This window comes from Giraffa tippelskirchi, chromosome 4 (genome assembly GCF_054371585.1).
Source record: "Giraffa tippelskirchi isolate mGirTip1 chromosome 4, T2T-mGirTip1v1.2.pri, whole genome shotgun sequence".
Lineage (NCBI taxonomy): Eukaryota > Metazoa > Chordata > Mammalia > Artiodactyla > Giraffidae > Giraffa > Giraffa tippelskirchi.
The window spans coordinates 203,035,678-203,055,516 of NC_137278.1; the positions used below are offsets into that span (position 1 = coordinate 203,035,678).

The following is a 19,839-nucleotide window of genomic DNA, read 5'->3' on the forward strand; positions in this document are numbered from 1 at the left end:
CATGGCATCTGGTCCCATCACTTCATGGGAAATAGATGGAGAAACAGTGGAAACAGTGGCTGACTTTATTTTTTTGGGCTCCAAAATCATTGCAGATGGTGATTGCAGCCATGAAATTAAAAGATGCTTACTCCTTGGAAGGAAAGTTATGACCAACCTAGACAACATATTAAAAAGCAGAGACATTACTTTGCCAACAAAAGTCCATCTAGTCAAGGCTATGGTTTTTCCAGTGGTCACGTATGGATATGAGAGTTGGACGGTGAAGAAAGCTGAGCACAGAAGAATTGATGCTTTTGAACTGTGGTGTTGGAGAAGACTCTTGATAATCCCTTGGACTGCAAGGAGATACAACCAGTCCATCCTAAAGGAGATCAGTCCTGGGTGTTCACTGGAAGGGCTGATGTTGAAGCTGAAACTCCAATACTTGGGCCACCTGATGCAAAGAGCTGACTCATTTGAAAAGACCCTGATGCTGGGAAAGATTGAGGGCAGGAGGAGAAGGGGATGACAGAGGATGAGATGGTTGTATGGCATCACCGACTCAATGGACATGAGTTTAAGTGGACTCCAGGAGTTGGTGATAGACAGGGAGGCCTGGCGTGCTGCGGTTCATGGGGTTGCAAAGAGTCGGACATGACTGAGCAACTGAACTGAACTGAACTGACAAAATGATAAAGCTGTCAATTCTCCAAGAAGACATAACAATTCTTAATGTGTATGCTCCTAACAAAGCAGCATCAAGCTACACAAGGGAAAAACTGCTTGAAAACAAGAACAAATAGGTGACTCCACTATCATAGTCAGAGACTTCAACACTCCTCTAATCAAAATGGACGGATCCAGCAGGCAGATAATCGGTATGGACATACTTGAGCTCAACAATACCAATAATCAACTGGATGTAATTGACATCTGTAGACTACATCACCCCAAACAGCAGATTATACAGTCTCTGCAAGCTCACATGTAACATTCACCAAGACAGACCAAATTCTGGGCCAAAAAAATATACCTAAACAAATCTGAAAAAAGATAAATCACATTATGCCTGCTCTCAGACCAAGATGGAATGAAACTGGAAATCAATAGCAGAGAGAGAGAGCTGGAAAATCCCCAAATACTTGGAGATTAAACAACATACTTCTAAACAACACATAGGGCAAAGAAGAAATCTGAAGAGAAACTGCTATGAAACTCATCAAATCCTCCTGGGTTAGGACACACTGTTTTGAAGGCAGCAGCCCACCGTGTCCCTGCTTCACCTGGCAAAACAATAAGTCTCTTCTTTTCTACTTCACCCAAAACTCTGCCTCTGAGATTTGATTCGGCACTGGTGTTCAGAGGCTGAGCTTTCGGCATCACCATCAGAGACTTTTATGAGGCTTAGCTTATGGAGGCTGGGAGAGGGTGTCTCTTTCTTTCAGGTCATGTATTATAAAGACATGGGCTTGGGGCTGTTCTTGGCGCTGTTTCTTTCTTTCAAGGGCAGTTCAGTTCAGTCGCTCAGTTGTGTCCGACTCTTTGCGACCCCATGGACCACAGTACGCCAGGCCTCCCTGTCCATCACCAACTCCCAGAGTTTGCCCAAACTCATGTCCATTGAATCGGTGATGCCATCTAACCATCTCATCCTCTGTCGTCCCCTTCTCCTCCTGCCCTCAATCTTTCCCAGCATCAGGGTCTTTTCTTTCAAGGGCAGAGGTAGCTCGAAAAGCAAGCCAACACACAGGAAGAGAGGGTCATGAAAGAAAGGGAGACAGCTTCCCTGGTGATCCAGTGGACAAGACTCTGCCTGGCAATGTAGGTGACTCCCATTGGATCTCTGGTCCAGGAAGATCTCACATGCCTCAGGGCAACTAAGCCCAAGAGCCACAACTATCACAAGTACTGAGCCGCCCCCTACCCCTGTGTTCTAGAGCCTGCGAGCACCGCAACTAATGAATCCCATGTGCCCTGGAGCCCATGCTCTGCAACAAGAGAAGCCACCGCAGTGAGAAGCCCTTGCACGGCAATGAAGAGTAGCCCCTGCTCACTGCAACTAGAGAAAGCCCATGTGCAACAACAAAGACCCAGTAAAGCCTACATAAATAAATTTTAAAAATTTTAAAAGAAACAAAGAAAAGGAAAGAATCTGAAAAAATCTTTGGGCCCTCGGGTCTATCGTACCTGAAGCCAGTCTGTCTGTGGCCTTTCCAGTTACAAAAACCATGAGATTTTCCTTCCACTCAAGCTGGTTTGAGTTGGTTTTGTGGCACGTGCAACCTAAGAGCTCTGACTCAAACAGTTCATAAAGTACAAGTATTTGGCATAGAGGAAGTACAAGGTCATTGGTAGCCCTTACAGTTACCGTTAATAATACTAAAAATAAAGTGAGAATTGAGTGATTAACACATAGAAGCGAGTGGACTTTTATAATATAAAAATATTATATATATATATTTCCATGTATTAAGAATTCCTACAGTGTTCACATTCCTACTTTTCCTATGGTCTTTGTTCAAACAAACCTCAAAATAAACTCAATCTCCCTCTGATGACTTCTTCTAGATTTCTTTTCAGGAGTGTCCTCAAGGAAGGTTGACGCCTGGATGAACATGTGGTTTGCCTTTTTTTTGTCTTTCAGTCTTTGATCAATATTCTTCACTTCCCTGTGGGGAAATCACAAAGACACATGGAAAAAGACTAAAGAGTCAGCATTATCTTTTTACTCTTTACTCTATCTTCACAAGAAAAAGTGGCAGATATTTACAGATTCATTCATTACATCTGTCAAGAGCAACTGACTGAAGCAGAAAGTTGGCCACACAGCAGCAACTCAGTTACCAAGCTCCTGCTCTGTGCTGGGAGTCATACAGCCCTGAGAGGTGTAGAGAAATAAGACATTGTCCCTGACTCAGCGGAACGTACTCAAATTAGGAAGACAGGTGAGGAAAACCAACCATCGGAGAGAAAGCTGAAGCATGAACTTGAGGCAAGTGGAATTCAATTTGGGGTTCTGCCATTTGCTGTGGGTCCTTGAGCAAGTTACTTAACCTCTCCTTGCCAGTGTACTCATCTCAACACGGTAATAACAGAACCTAGTGTAGTGTTGAGGATTAATTGAGTTATCATAGGTCAAGCGATTAGCACAGGGCCTGGTAGTGATACACAGGAAGTGCTCAGTAAATGTCAGTTGCTGCTGCTGCTATTATGATAGAAGAAGGTTTTCAGTGGAATTGGGAAGTATACCAGCTGACTTTTGAAAGGTGAGTATACCTCTATTCAATGAAGAAACAAGTTATGGACATTCAAGGTAGTCAAAATAGCAATAAAAATATATTCAAGTGAATTAAGATGGTGTCATATACTTCTCTGCTGCTGTGGGATAGATGTAAAAAGACTGTTATTAAGAAACTAGTGTTAACCTTGGCCTGAACCGGGGGTTATTCCAACAATGTCTTTCCCCAAGTCAAAAGGAAAAAATTGTGTCGATACAACATTCTCACTTTTGGCATCCTCTTTTCCTAACCTTCGGAAGCCAGCTTCTGCTTGCAGTGGAGAGACAAACAAGCAGCGAACTGCATTTGTCTTTGTTGTGATGACATTTTCTAACAGGAAAACTTGGACATAAATTCTTGATAGATAGTATTTTCTACTGGAGAAAGGAAATGGCAACCCACTCCACTATTCTTGCCTAGAAGATTCCATGGACAGAGGGGCCTGGTGGGCTACAGTCCATGGGGTCACAAAGAGTCAGACACGACTGAGCAACTGAGCAGTATTTCCTATATTGTCATCTCTTGGGATTTTGAAGCCTATACGTGTCTTGTTGTTGAGTAGCTATGTCATGTCCAACAATTTTGCGATCCCACAGACTGTAGCCTGCCAGACTCCTCTGTCCATGGGATTTCCCAAGCAAGAATACAAGAGTGGGTTGCCATTTTCTTCTGCAATACTGTCTTAGGCACCTATTTTCCACTAGTAAGAGCATCTTTAGCTTGTATGACAGGAGCATATGTCGAAATATTTCATAAAATTCTACAAAGAGTGTTTTGAATTGTGGGTGCTTGGCCTCCATACAAGTTTAAGGATCAGGGCTCTGACTCACAAGGAAACTAAGTTCTGCAGCAGCAATTGATCCTGCTCTTTCATTACAGCTCCATCTGCATGTACTGACTAGGTTCTTCCTCCACCTAGAGCAGAGACCCCTGCAAGATAGTTCCTGGATTGCCTTTTCTTTCTGTGTATATTTATTTACTTTATTTTTATTTATTTGTTTGGCTGTCTTGGGTCCTAGCTACAGCACATGTTCTCAGTAGTTGCAGCACACAGGCTTAATAGCTCTGAGGCATGTGGGATCTTAGTTCCCTGACCAGGGATCGAACCTGCATCCCCTTCACTGCAAGGCAGATTCTAAACCACTGGACACCAGGGAAGTCCCTGGATTGCCTTTTCTAAGGAACACTGCTCTAGGCCTCCCCATTAGCAAACTTTCTAACTGCAAGATCTGGTGCTGCTTTGGATCCTGCAGTTTTCAAGGAATGAGGTCACATGTATTATCTTTAAGAGCCGTCATTTGTTGAGCACTTCCTGTGAGCCAGGTACCAACCTAGACATCTCCTTTAACCCACACAACTACTCTGTGAGTAGTGTCCTTGTTTTACAGATGGGTTATACAAGACTCACATGGGCTAAATGATGGACCTAATTCATAGAGAGGGTGAGACAGAGCTGTACCTGCAGCTTCAGTCTGTCCAACTTCAATGCCAGTGCTCCGAACAGATATGCTACATCAGGGATGCTGTGTTTAGTCACTCAGTCATGTCCGACTCTTTTCAACCCCGTGGACTGCGGCCACCAGGCTCCTCTGTCTTTGGGAATTCTCCAGGTGAGAATACTAGAGTGGGTTGCCGTGCCTTTCCTCCAGGGGATTGTCCCAACCCAGGGATCGAACCCAGGTCTCCCACATTGCAGGCAGATTCTTTACTGACTGAGCCACAAGGGAGGCACATTAGGGGAACAAGTGGTAATTGACATCCCTGAAGATTCCTAGCCTACCTACAAGTAATATTCCACATGGGCATTTGTCATCTTCCATTATTGTTATTGCCACCATTAAAAAAATAAAGACAGTGTTCAAAAATTTAAACATATATAAAAGTAAAGAAAGTTGTATAATTAACATCATTTACCCATTATGTTGCTTCAATAGTTATCAATCTGAAGTCAATCTTGATTCATCTATTATCTCCTTTCCTTCCCTGTCCCCATGCCAAATGGGTTAATTTAAGGCAAATCCTAGACACTATGTCATTTCAGCCATAAATACTTCATTATATATCTCTTTAAGACACAACTCTTTAAAAAAAACTACAAACTTATTATAAAATCTTTAAGAAAGGAACACTTTAATAAAAGAAATTTCTTAATATCACTTAAAACCAGGTCAATGTTCAAATTTTCCCAGTTATCTCATGATTGAGATAATTACCTCATGATTGAGATAATTATCTCAACTGGTTAAGTCAGGATCCAAACAATGTTTTGATTAATATATTTCTCCAGTGTCTTCTAAACAATAACAGCTCCTCCTCCCTCCTCTTCTATTTTCCTTGCTTTTTATGTGCTGAAGAAACCAGGTTATTTGTCCTATAGAATTTTCTATTCTAGATTCACTGATTGCATCCCTGGAGATACAGATATATGTGCCCAGGAAAAAAGACTGGATGGATTTATAGAAAAATATTGGCAATGTGAATGTGTACCTGTAGGTGTTTTTCCAGGTTATTTGTTTTCATTGAGCATAAATGTTTTTGTAGTCGGAAAAAATAACTTTTTAAAAAAGACCTGGTCTCTGGTATTGTGGAATTTACATTCTGAAAGCACTGGTTACAGGGCTGGACCCTAGTTACAAATTAGTGTGACATGCTGCAATAGACAAATGCTGAAACCACGCTCTTTCCCTCGAAGGCCCCTTAAATACCTGGAGAAGTTGTACTGCAGCTCCTTCAGGTACGCATCAAAATAATTCCACTCACTCCAGTGAAGCCAGTTCAGCTGGTGGAAGTTTTCCTTTCGCTTCTTCATGTTGCTCACGGTCAGGTTGATGACATCAGCGTAGGTCAGGGTGGACTCAGTGGCTTTCATGTCAAGGAAAACCCCACACCATCAGTTGGTATTGACTCAGCATTGTTGGTGGGATATGTCCAGGGCATGGGGAGGAGGGAGGTGAGATGCCAGGGTGGGGAAACTGACCTGCTTCTAGAAATCTGAGCAGGAAACCCTCCATGGCCTTGATCATGGCCTGCTTGGGAAAGAAAAAGCCTAACCTCTCCATGGCTCGGCCACTCTCCCATCTTTAATAAAGTCCTTCTCCCCTCCTGCTGATGGAAGGGCTGTGTGCTATGCTCAGTCACTAAGTTGTGTCTGATCCTTTGCAACCCCATGGACTGTAGCCCACCAGGCTCTTCTGTACACGGGATTTCCCAGGTGAGAATACTGGAGCGGGTTGCCATTTCCTTCTCCAGGGGATCTTCCTGACCCAGAGATTGAACCCACATCTCTTGCATTTCATGCATAAGCAGGTGGATTTATTTTTTACACTACACCACCTAGGAAGCTCCTGGAAGGCCTAGGAAGTGCTTATTTTAGACTATCATCTAAAATTCTTACTCTATTATCAAAGTGGTGAGTAGAAAGGGATTCCAACTTTCCTTTCCTTTCAGGTCCAATTCTGATTCTCTAGCTCATGTTTGTATTAATATGTTGAAAAGTTCTCTCTACCTTCCCTGCCCTTCTACCCCTTCTGAACAGGTCAGAATCTCAGTTACACTCATCATGAGCTGTGGGACATCAGACAATGTATGTCACCCTCAGTGCCTCCATTGCCGTATCTATAAAATAGGGATAATAATACCTACCTCAGATGATGTTAATGATAATAATGATAGTTACTACTTTTTTTAGTACCAGGTCTATGCCATTTAATCCTGGTCACAACACTATTGATTTGGTGTTACTATCCTCATTTTAGGAATGAGTTGATAAAGATACTGAGCTTAGAGTTGAAGGTGTGCACATGAGATCTTGAAGCCAGTGGGTTGCTGAGCTGGGACTTAAATCCAGGGCTGGGTATCGTCAACCCAGGCTCCTTCTACTACACCACACTGTCCTTACAGAACAATGAGGTGATATAAGGGAAAGCATTTTATAAATAACAAAGTGCTGTGCTGACAGGTAACATTCATTCAATCGCTTGTTACCTGCCAGGCGCTATACCTGTTCTCTACATTACAACCCTATGAGGCAGGTACTGTTATCCCTATTTTACAGGTGAAAAAAGGAGGCTCAGAGAGAAACTGGAACTTGTCTAAGATCACTCAGCTGGTAAGCAGTTGAGTTGGTTCCTGAATCTGGGTCTATTTCATCCCATGTTCTGACCCTCTATGGAAACTGCTAAGACTCAGATGCCAACACATATCACACCCGTTTTCTTAAGATCTGGGTTTTGACCATATCTTTCAGATAAATGTCAATGGGGCCAGGAATTTGCCAATGGGTCTTGCAGAGGGGTGTGTGTGTGTGAGGAGGATGCTAGAAGAAACACACACCTAGACACCAAAATTCCTGATCAAAATATACTGTGGGGTCAGTGAGCATCTGGGAGGCATCAGTAAATTGCAAAGTATGTTAGAGTCCCTAAGTAGCCCATTCTTTATGGTAGATAGGAAGAGATTTTGCACACAGGGAAATCTGACTTGCCCAGAGTCCCACATAGCATGAAGTAGGTTTGGAATTAAAATGAGCAAGATTCTGACCCATAGGCATGTATCAATGGTCACCCTTGACAGGTCCCTACTACGTGTCAGGTGCTGTGCTAAGGGTTGGATGCATCTCTCTTCACTCTTGCTTCTGGGAAGGGGAAGCAGGGGTCTGGAGTGATGTGTGTCTAACCCACGGTGGAAAGGATATGGGATGGTCTTGATTCTTTCTCTCCTGACCATCAACAGGTCTTGGCCATGCTGCCGCAGGGTGGAGTAGTTCAGGAGGAAGTACACAATCAGAGGGCTCTTCCCATTAATGTTGAAGAGGTTTGGAGTCAGCGGAGGGCTTTTGCAGGCAGGGTAAGACTACGAGAGAGGAGTAAAATAGAGGATACTGTCATTTTTACAGTATATATTAAGAAATGTAAAAGTACTCATATCTTTTATCTAGGAACTCATTTTAGGATGCTATCCTAAAGAAAATTACCCACAAGCAAAAAAGATTTAGGCACTAAGATGTTTACTGCAGTGATAATTACTACAGCAGAAGATTGGAATAATCTAAATGTTCAAGGAGATGTTGATATCTCTACCCAAAGGAACAGCATGCCACTATTAAAATGTTTATGAAGAGTTAGTACTAAAATACGGTTTCAGATGCAATAGTAATTCTAAAAATCAAGATACAAAATTAGGTAGATAATGTTATGTATATTGTATAAGATAAATATAATTATATGAAATAAATCAACCAAAAGAAGATAGATGAGAGACTAGAAGCCTAGTTCCTAAAATGTTAACAACTCACTCAGCAAATATATACTGGGTGACTACTATGTATACACACTGATCTATACACTGGTGTTTCAGCTGATAATAAGACATATTCCAGTCCTAAAGGGCTTGTATTATAGTTGAGAGAAAAACAATTAACTAATCAACAAGTAAGAGAGCACATGATACTATGGAATAATAAGGGCTTCAGGTAAGACTCAAGCAGAGCAAGAGGTGTGGGTGGTGGGATGGGAGATTGGGGAGGAGAGGAGTCTTTTCCATGGGGTGGTCAGGGAAGGCTGCCTTGAGGAGGAGGGACACTGGCAGACCTTGAACAATGGAAGGAAGATCTGTGCAATGTTCCAGGCAAAGGGGACAGCAAGTGCAAGAGACCCCCAAGACAGACAGGAGCTTGGTGTGGCTGAGGGATGGAAAACAGGCCCACATGGCTCAAAAGAGAACAAATGACGAAGCTGGAGGAGGAGTGGGGTCTCCGGGTCACGGAAAGGAGCTAGGGTTTTGTAAGTGTGACTGAAGCCACTGGGAAGGTTTTGAGCAGAGTTACATGATCTGATTAATTTTTTCCTAAAGATCGCTTTAACTGATGTGTGGAGAAATGACTGCAGTGGGTGAGCATGGAGACAAGAAGAGCACTTAGGAGGCCTCTACAGTGGTTCGGGTAGTGCTGGGGCTGGGGCTGGGGAGTTGGGAGAGAGGTGAGAAGTGATGGAATTTGTGATTATACTGTAAAAGCAGAATTGGCAGGATTTGTTGATGGAGTCAATGTAGGTGTGAGAAAGAGGGGAGTCAAGGATGACTCTAAAGGGTTAGGTGCCAGTTGCCCAGCTGGGAAAGTCTGGGGAAGAAAAGGTTGACAGAGTAGAACAATCAAGAGGTCTGTTTGGGATGTTCTGTGTTTGAGATGCTGAAATAGAGATCAGGAAAGAGAACAGGCAGGGGCTGACAGTGATTTGTTTTCTTTCCTTATATTGCTCTGCCTTTTCTCCAAAATGTCTGTAGTGATTGTGTACTACTTTTGTTATTTTTTTAAATACATTTATTTTGAAGAAGTGGTTATAATTAAGCCAGACAAAAATTCTGTCTCATTAATAAACGCTGTAGCAGCACCTAACCACATTATTCTCTAATCCTATTTACTTTGTTTTATTTTAGTTTATTTTTTAATTAAAAAACACATGTATTTATTTACTATTTATTTGGCTGCGCCAGGTCTTAGTTTTGGCATGTCCTTTTAGTTTAGTTGCAACATACGGGATCTTTTTTAGCTGTTGCATGTGAGATCTTTAGTTGCAGCACGGGGAATCTAGTTCCCCAACCAGAGATGGGACTTGGGCCCCATGCATTTGGAGGGTGGAGTCTTAGCCACTGGACCACCAGGGAAGTCCCTAATCCTATTCATTTTAATTGCTTAATGAGATTTCCTTTATCTATAGCAGGCTCTCTCCACCTTGGCACTTAGCCATTTGAGGCCAGATAATTCTTTGCTCTGGGAGACTGTCCTGGGCACTGTAGGATGCTGAGTGGCATCCTTGGTTTCCATGTAATAGATACTAGTAGTACTCTGCCCCGACACCCAGTTGTGACAACCAGAAATGCCTCCAGACATGGCCAAATGTCTCCTGGTGGGCAAAACTGCCCCTAGTTGGGAATCACTACTCTTTAGCAAGATCCCACTGGGATCACAGAAACCTGGAGTCAGAAGGAAACTCATAGATCATTTAGTCCCATAATTCCTAAAGCCCCATCTCCCGGTGAGGGCCAGTCTGTACCATTATGAAATGGCACCCCAGTACTCCAGTAATCTTGCCTGGAGAATTCCATGGACAGAGGAGCCTGGTGGGCTATACTCCATAGGGTCGCAAGCAACTTCACACACATGCACACTTATTTGGCTGTGCTGGGTCTTTGTTTCAGCATGCTCTGACCATCAATTTCCTCACTAACAAACTAAAGAATAGCAGGAATAATTGTTTCAAAGGATTGTGACAGTAAAATAAAATACATTGTATGCACAGGTTTAGTATGGTGATGGTGGTGGTTTAGTTGCTAAGTTGTGTCCAACTCCTGCGACCCCATGGACAGTAGCTTGCCAGGCTCCTCTGTTCGTGAGATTCTCCAAGCAAGAATACTGGAGTGGGTTGCCATTTCCTTCCCCACAGGTTTAGTATAATACCTCACATATAGTAAGTGTTCATTATGTGTTACTTATCATCACTACCTCAGATAAACCTCATAAGAACACCAGGACCTAGGAATTATTGTCCATGTTTTATAGAGTAGGAAACGGAGGCCCAGGGTTCTCTTTCCATTACACTCAGGCTCTTGAATTTCAAGCAAATAATTTAAATTTGGAGAAATCCAGGCTAAATGCTCACTCAAACTTGTGCCCACTTCAGTCAGTAATTACATGATAGAGATTTCCTTACTGTATTAACCGAGTCTACAATCAGAAACACCCCAGTTTTTACTCTGACATTTTCACAGACCTAACTTTTCTAGCCAGAACTCCTAGCACCTTTTAAGCCATCTCTACTATGAAACGTGCAATCACGTGCTCACCTGCTTAGGAAGCATATTCTCAAGTTCTCTTGCTGCTGATATCCTCTTGACTTGCTTTGTGGGTCTCCTCAAAACCACAGTCTGATAGGTATGCTCTGTCAGTACAATATTAGCAAAAAATGATCAATAGAATTGTCAGCTATGATGAGAGAAGGAAACAAGAATTTAAATGACTGTGGATTTCTCATCAGACCATTGAGACCAGAGGCTGTGGAACAACATTGAAAAGTACAGAAAGAAAAGAACTGTCAACTCAGAATTCTATATCCAGAAAATATATCCTTCAAAAATGAAGGTGAAATAAAGACATTCTCGGAAGAAAGAAAACTAAGAGAACTAATTGCCAGCAGGCCTATTTTAAATGGAGGATTTTTTGGTAGGGGGAGGGGAGGTAAGAAGGAAAATGATTCCAGAGGGAAACCTGGAACTTCAGAAACGAAAGAAAAGCAACAGAAACTGTAAATACCTGGTTATCTATCATAAGTACAATATATATAGTAAATATAGAATATAAATAGTAAATATATAATATATATTGTAAACCTATCTGGTTAAATATAGTAAATATAATACTGTATTTTTCTCCTCTTACATTCTTTAAAATATGTATGATGATCACTTTGGAATGCTGTATGGCAGTTCCTCAAAATGTTAAACATACGACCCAGCAATTCCACCCTTGGTATACGTATACCCAAGAGAAATGAAAACATATGTCTACACAAAAAACTTGCATATGAATGTTCACAGCAGCATTATTTATAATAGTTACAAAGTACAAATAACTCAAACAGAAAAAGATAAAATCACTATATCTAAAATATTTGTGGAATGCTTAGTGTTCAGAAGAAACTCTACAGCATTTTTCATATTAGAAAAAGGAGTTTCGTGTCTAATCAGTTCAAAATATTTTCTAATTTCCTTTAATTCTTCCTCTTTGACTCATAGGTCTCCATGAATTGAATATATATGTAGATTTGGGGGACTTGCAAAGTCTCCCACAAATACTTACCTCTATTTGGAACCCTTTCTATACCTCTCAATGAGTAGTCCCCAAGTTTGAGGGTTTTTTAAACGGTTTTACTGAGATATAATTTACATACCTCTTTGCACCTCTCTTTCTCCATCAAGAAAAAAGATTGCTTAACTTTTCGAATACTGATGACATGTGAAATAATCTAGAATGATACTTAAGAGTTTATGTTCTAACACAGTTTTCTTAGGTTCTGTATTCTTCTCTTTGGCATCCATTAATTATAGGGCCAAACTAATGGCCAAAGTTGTTTACATCTCCCACATGAACCAGAGGCCATACTCTGAACCACCATCTTTATCTAACTCTCACAGTTCAGTTCAGTTCAGTCACTCAGTCGTGTCCGTCTCTTTATGACCCCGTGGACTGCAGCACGCCAGGCCTCCCTGTCCATCACCAACTCCCAGAGCTTCCTCAAATTCATGTCCATCGAGTCAGTGATGCCATCCAACCATCTCATCCTCTGTCGTGCCCTTCTCCTCCTGCCTTCAATCTTTCCCAGCATCAGGGTCTTTTCCAATGAGTCAGTTCTTCGCATTAGGTGGCCAAAGTATTGGAGTTTCGGCTTCAGCATCAGTCCTTCCAATGAATATTCAGGACTGATTTCCTTTAGGGTGGACTGGTTGGATCTCCTTGCAGTCCAAAGGACTCTCAAGAATCTCCTCCAACACCACAGTTCAAAAGTGTCAATTCTTCGGCGCTCAGCTTTCTTTATAGTCCAACTCTCACAACCATACATGACTACTGGAAAACCATAGCTTTGACTAGACGGACCTTTGTTGGCAAAGTAATGTCTCTGCTTTTTAATATGTTGTCTAGGTTGGTCATAGCTTTTCTTCCAAGGAGTAAGCGTCTAACTCTCACACCAAGCCAATATTTCTCCTGACCTAAATCGACCCGGTCCAGGTGTCAGACAACTAGGGACAGCCTTTATGCCCTGAAGCCCACCAGAATTATTCAGTATAGCCAATTCTATGCTGTTTACACTGTCATGTCTGGCCTTTCCCAAGGAAATTCCAGTAAAGGCTGTGGCCTATGCCTTCCCCTTACTCCCTTCTGCCTCCTGACAACACTGGAGCTTCCTCCTATAACCCTGCATGGCAAGCTATGCCTCCCATTTCTAGAAATGAGAATAACGAAGTTTCTTTTCACGGCACTGACGTATGTAGTCACTTAGTCTCCTTTGTGTTGGGTTGGCCAAAAGGTTCGTTTAGGTTTTTCTGCACCATCTTACAGAAAAACCCAAATGAACTTTTTGGCCCACCCAATAAATTAACGGAGAAGGCAATGGCACCCCACTCCAGTACTCTTGCCTGGAAAATCCCATGGATGGAGGAGCCTGGTAGGCTACAGTCCATGGGGTTGCTAAGAGTCGGACACGACTGAGCGACTTCACTTTCACTTTTCCCTTTCATGCACTGGAGAAGGAAATGGCAGCCCACTCCAGTATTCTTGCCTGGAGAATCTCCGGGACGGTGGAGCCTGGTGGGCTGCCATCTATGGGGTCGCACAGAGTAGGACACGACTGAAGTGACTTAGCAACTTAGCAATAAATTAACACCCAGGCACAAATAGGTTTCTAACTCAATAAATTCTGTTTTCTGAGGGGGGAGAGGAGCAGTAATCATATCTTAGGTTTCTTTTTCCAGTGCCGTCAATCTCCCTTCCCCACAGATATCAACACTGTGCTGAACTCATTATCACAAAAGTAGAACTTAATTAGTGATAACTGAACTGAAAAGACAATTATGTCTTCTCATAAGATATTACCTACTTCCAAGACCCAAGGCTAGAACCACAAGTGTAAATGAGGACAGCAGATTAGGTTTAAAAAAAAAAAAAATAATTAACTAGGGTTTGGGAGATAATAACTAAATCAAAAGGCTACATTTCCCCTTTGGGTGGTTAAGGTACCTTTTGGGCCATCCACTGAACTCTTCTGGGGAGAACTGGCTCTCTCATTGGTTGAATTCATATCACCAGACTCCAGGAGAGAGAAAAAACACACAAAAATCACAGAAGAACAAATTTAGTAAAACTGGTAGTGAGAGGAATACAAAAAGTATACATGCAATTTCTTAGGTATCTTTCATTGTTCTCAGCAAAGACGTGTAAGGGAGACCTTTCAGGCACAGCTCAACAACTCAGCCCTCCATCCTGGGAGCATGGGGAAAAGAAAACATGTGAGCTGGGGCCTGAGGCAGACTGGGGTTCTAGTCTCTGCCCTGTCACAGTGGTCTGTGATCTTGGGCAAGTCAATGAACGTCTTGATTGCCTCAGTTTCCTCACGGGGTTCTTAAGGGGATTAAGTCAGCTAATGAATGCAAAGCGCAGTTATTGCTCATGGTTGAAGTGCTCTGCAGACATTGCATGGTTCTTTATGCAATCACTCACCACACCTCCTTCAGAAGACATTTCATTGAGCAGCTACTAATGTGTCTGGCACTGAGCCAAACCTGAAACCTAGTCCCTGCTGAAAGGAGCTACAAGTCTAGCAGGGAAGATACTAGGAAACCACAATTATGCTAAGGTAATTGGAAAGTACCACATATTTGTTACAGAGGTAATATAACTCAGAATTAGGTTTGCACTTGAGTGACAGAGGTTTGAAATTAATCCAGTTCAAACTAGGTAGCAATGTCTCTCCCATATAACAGTCTCAAAGTAGACAATTCAGGGTTTATACATTATCTCTGCAGTGATAAATCTTAGGGACTCTGACTTCTTCCAGCTCTGTTCCACTTTTCCTAAGATAGGATCTTTGTTCTTAGGGTCCAAGATGACAACTAGAACTTCAGTCATCACATTCACATTCCAAGCAGCAGAATAGAGAAAAGGACAGAGATGAAGGAATCTTTCTTTTTTTCTAGGAAGATTCCCAGAAACTGCCACATGGCACATCTGTTTATATCTCATTAACTGGATCTTAGTCACATGGCTACACATGGATGGAAGGAAGGTAAGGAAATGTAAACTTTTCTTTACAGGTTCTCTCTCTTTTTAAAAAATTATGTTATGTATGTTATGTATTTGACTGCATCTGTTCTTAGTTGCAGCATGCAGGATCTTTAGTTCCTGCATGTGGGATCTAGTTTCCTGACCAGGGATTGAAACCCGGTTCCCCTGCATTGGGAATGCAGAGTTTTAGCCACTGGACCACCTAGGAAGTCTCTCTCTTTTCTACAGGGGGAGGAAACAACAAATATTGGAAAACAGCTAATAATCTGTCACAAGCAGTACCAGCAGAGTATTCTAGGAAGCCCCAGTGGGAATGCTTGATTCTGTTTGGGGCAGAGCTGGAGGGCTTCCAAGGAGAGAAGACACTTTCGTTCTGTCTTTAAAGATGAGTGGGAGTTTGGCAGTCTTAAACAGATGGCCCACCAAGTGGCAGACAGGCAGCCCTCCAGCCTCAACAATCATCACTTTGCTTTTACATAAATATGATATTTGAATGGGAAGAAGAAAGCTGAAAGGACTTCCCATCCACCATGCAGCTGGTTGTCCAACAGCGGCTGATTTTTACAGTGTTGAAGCGGTTTCTTGGATTTGTTAGAGAAAAGACACTCCCAGAGCTCAGTGAAGCATCACACTCATTGATTACAGGCTTCAGAGAACTCTGTCGTGGAGCGGAGAATAGTCACAAGGAGATGGACTTGGTTGAACTCATTAGACCTTCACATTTGTTGGAGAGGCAGTAGGATGATGCAGAAAGAACTCAGAATGACAGCTTTCTATATCAGCTGAAGTTAGTCATGTGGCCTGGGGCAAGTTTTCACCAGTTTCAGTCTATTTCTCCTTTTGTCAGATAAAGATAATAATGACCTACCATGCAGGGATGCTGTAAATGCTACAACAAGATACACGCAAAGAAAATTTGTACATGGTGGACTCTCCAAATTATTTTCCCACCCACTCTCATGTGTTGTGATCAGCAACCCCCGCTCTGAGCATGTGAGGCACTGTTGTTGGGATGGGGGCATAAATTAAGACTCCTCTGGGACCCCCTTCCCACTGCAGTGCAGTGGAGATGGGACCGTTCCACCTGTCACCCTGCCACTCAGATTCTGCACACTGAAGGCTTAGCTGTGATGGAACAGAGCAGCAGGGAGACCAGCTTTTGAGCCACTGTGACACTCAATCTGGGGATGCCCAGAAATGTCTGCGAGGGACGTGGGCTTGGCAGATCTGGTATCAGCAGGTACAGGAATGAGCTTCAGGAATTTGGGTCATTATTGTTAAATGACTCTTATGTACCTCTGCTCGGGAACTTGAGGAAATTCTGGTTAAAATGAGAAAACATTCTGACAGGACATGGCTAGACAACAATTTATGGGACAGCTCCTATCCCTGTATTGAATCTTTAAGAATTAGTACCAATCATGGGCTTCCCTGGTGGTCCAGTGGTTAAGAATCTGCCTGCCAATGCAAGGGACATGGGTTCAATCGCTAGTCCAGGAAGAACCCACATGCCACAGAGCAACTACATCCGTGTGCCACAACTATTAAACCTGTGCTCTAGAGACTGGGAGCTGCAACTACTGAAGCCCTTGAGCCCGGAGCCTGTGCTCCACAACAAGAGGAGTCCCAGTTCACAGCAATTAGAGAAAGCCTGTGAGCAGCAAAAACCCAATGCAGCCAAAAATAAAATTAATTAGTTTTAAAAATACCAGCCATGATGCCCATTTCACAAACAAGAACACAAAGGCTCAGATTTGCTCTAGGATTGATGAAGCTATCTAGCTGATAGGTGGCCTCACCTAGACGAACATTTAGCTCTTCGGAACCAAGCTTAGCACGTCTTCCCGCCTTGCCTATGGCTCCACGGTGGTCACTCACTCAGAGTTTCCATATTTTGTCACAAATATATAAAACTTGGGTAGAAATTGTTTTCTTCTGCAACCCTGGCCTCTCCTTCAGTCTAGCCTAGTATGTTTCACTACTTACATGACATCTCCACTTGCGCCTCTCACAGGCATCTTAAAGTTAATAAGTTCAAAACTGAACTCTTGATAGTCTCCTACCCCAGACCCTACACTTTCCATCTCACAAACCCCACACACTGTTCAGCTGCTTAAGCCACACACTGGGACGCATCCTTGACTCCTCCCTTTCCTTCTTATCCACCCAACTCCCAAAGCCATCCATTAGCAGGTGCTGAAAGATCAATATCCCCAAAACACACTCTAGGCCTCTCTGCTTCTTGCCTCCTGCTGTTACTGCCTCTTCCTTAGACAACTACAAAAGCCTCCTAACTGGTATCCTGTCCCCTCCTTTCATTATATTCTCCATCTTCAGAAGGCAGTATGATCTTTTAAAAATAGTAATCAGATGTCACTCCCCTATTTCAGTGCATTCCCGTAGCACTGAAATTATATCCATACTCCTTACTGTGACCGAGCTGACACTGCAGGATATAGCCCCTGCTACTTTTTCAGGATCGATCCCTGCCCCTCTTCCACACTCACACTGGGCTACAGGATCACTGGCCTTCTCACTGTTCCCTGAATATATCACCACCCCTCTTTTGTTTCAGGGCTTTGGCACATGCTATTCCCATTTCCTGGAAGGTTCTTTCATCCACTTTTCTAATGGCTGACTCCTTCTCGTCCTTTGGTTCTCAACTCAAATGGCACATCCTGGAGGTGTTATTTGTCACACGTTCTCGATGTACTCCATGGTGGCTCAGATGCTAAAGAATCTGCCTGCAATGTGGGAGACCTGGGTTTGATCCCTGGGTCAGGATGATCTCCTGGAGAAGGGAATGGCAACCCACTCCAGTATTCTTCCCTGAGAATTCCATGGACAGAGGAGCCTGGCGGGGTACCGTCCATGGGGTCGCAAAGAGTTAACTGGACACGACTGAGTCACTAACACTTTCATTTTTTTTTCTCCATGTACATGACACCCAGGCCCCAAGGTGAGTTAAAGACTTCAGCTGCTCTCCCAGCTTCTTCTGTGGCTGAGCGCAGATATTTTACCTAGGCTCTCGTCCTCAGATGCAATGCACCTGCCTGAGATTTTAAGATGGAAATGGGCAATGTGAGGAAGTGAGGGACCAAGCAGACTCTAGCTTCTGGAGAGACTGTAAGAGGAGCAACTGGCTTTTCAAGGAAAGAAGAGTGGAGTTCTGAGCATTAGTCCCCGCTTCTATCGGTCAGTGCACATCATTCTTGGTGGCACGGCCTCTGAAACTAATGCCCTGGCTCATCCTGGGGAACTGTGTACCACTAATACTCTATTATAGCACTAATACTAATTATATTACTATTATACTACTAATACTAGTACCACTAATACTCTTTATTATATACTTCCTGTTTAAAGCAGCTGGATTAGCTTCCACTGTTTGCAAATAAGAACTATGATGATGACTCCTCCTTATAAAGGTCTTATTTGCCAATTCTCCCATATTTATTAAGTGAACAAGTGACTCAGTCTCTAATAGGTAGGAGCCCTTATTTATAGCTGAGCCTCATGGGGGAAGCCAGATACATAGTTAGATGTTTTTTCATTCCCACTGTGCAAATTCGCAACATGAAGCTGGAGTAGGGCAGACCACAGGGTAAGACTTAAAACCTGCTGCTCGTCCGTTCAACTGTGGACTTCCAGACAGATTGCTGCCACTGAAAAGCACATTTTGAACACAGCCAACTATCTCCCCGAGCAGATGGGAAAGTGTGTCTGCTAAAAACAAGAGAGAAGCTCTGTCCCCACCGTGGAATTGGATGACTCCCTCCATTCTGGTTTGCCCAGTAAAACTTCAGCTGCTTTTAAGGTTGGAAAGCTTTTGATTATTTCTATTTCTGGGGCAGAAAATGGACTCTCTAAGCTGGGTTTCTGAAATAACTGTCGGAAGATTTTATGTATTCCAGTACAAAGAAAATACATTTGCTTGACACAGTTGTGACAGGCAGTGCAAAAACACTGAATAATATTTTGTTCTCGGTCTGGGAGTGACAGCTGTCCCTCCACAGTGCCTGTTCTGTCTATACTTCTGGAGGCTGACATTTATACCGTGCATGCACGCTCAGTTGTACTCTTTGTGACTCTTTGGGACCCCATGGACTGTAGCCTGCCAGGCTCCTCTGTCCATGGAATTTCCCAGGCAAGAATACTGGAGTGGGTTGTCATTTCCTACTCCAGGGGATCTTCCCAACTCAGGGATTGAACCTGTCTCCTGTGTCTCCCACATCAGCAGGCAGATTCTTTACCACTGAACCACCTGGGAAGCCTCCTGACATTTATAGAGCAGTGGGAGACCTGGGTTGGGTTCGATCCCTGGGTTGGGAAGATTCCCTGGAGGAGGGCATGGCAACCCACTCCAGTATTCTTGCCTGGAGAATCCCCATGAACAGAGGAGTCTAGCAGGCTATAGTCCACGGGGTCACAAAGAGTCAGACACCACTGAGTGACTAAGCACATTATATGCTAAGCAGAGGTGAAGAGTTGACATAGATGACCTCCTCTGTGAAGTCAAGAGATAATTGTTGAGTATCTTCTTCATGCTCAGTCTATTCCAGGAGCTTGAGATAGAAGAGGGATAAAGGAAAAGAGGTCCTGTTCTCATAGAGTTTATATTCTAATAGGGGGAGACAGATACTGAACAACATATAAATCCTGCAGGAAGAATAGCAGGGGGCTTCTCTGGCAGTCCAGTGGTTAAGACTCTGCGTTTCCAATGCAGGAGGTGCGAGTTCGATCCCTATT

At 43.0% G+C, this 19,839-nt stretch overlaps 1 protein-coding gene and 1 long non-coding RNA gene across 10 annotated transcripts in view; one reads left to right on the forward strand and one right to left on the reverse strand.

Annotated features, from left to right (window-relative positions):
• LOC145545502 (uncharacterized) overlaps window positions 1-19,839 on the forward strand; it is a 43,067-nt gene that overhangs the window by 15,941 nt on the left and 7,287 nt on the right. The window lies entirely within an intron of this gene.
• Window positions 1-19,839, reverse strand: part of FAM227A (family with sequence similarity 227 member A) — a 53,199-nt gene that overhangs the window by 6,751 nt on the left and 26,609 nt on the right. For all 9 annotated transcript variants that reach the window (XM_081590101.1, XM_081590109.1, XM_081590105.1 and 6 more), the window contains 5 exons: window positions 14,047-14,116; window positions 11,100-11,194; window positions 7,954-8,111; window positions 5,966-6,118; window positions 2,511-2,651 (listed from right to left, as the gene is read on the reverse strand). In XM_081590101.1, the coding sequence (XP_081446227.1) occupies window positions 2,511-2,651; window positions 5,966-6,118; window positions 7,954-8,111; window positions 11,100-11,194; window positions 14,047-14,116 (617 nt within the window). The remainder of the gene's footprint in view (window positions 1-2,510; window positions 2,652-5,965; window positions 6,119-7,953; window positions 8,112-11,099; window positions 11,195-14,046; window positions 14,117-19,839) is intronic.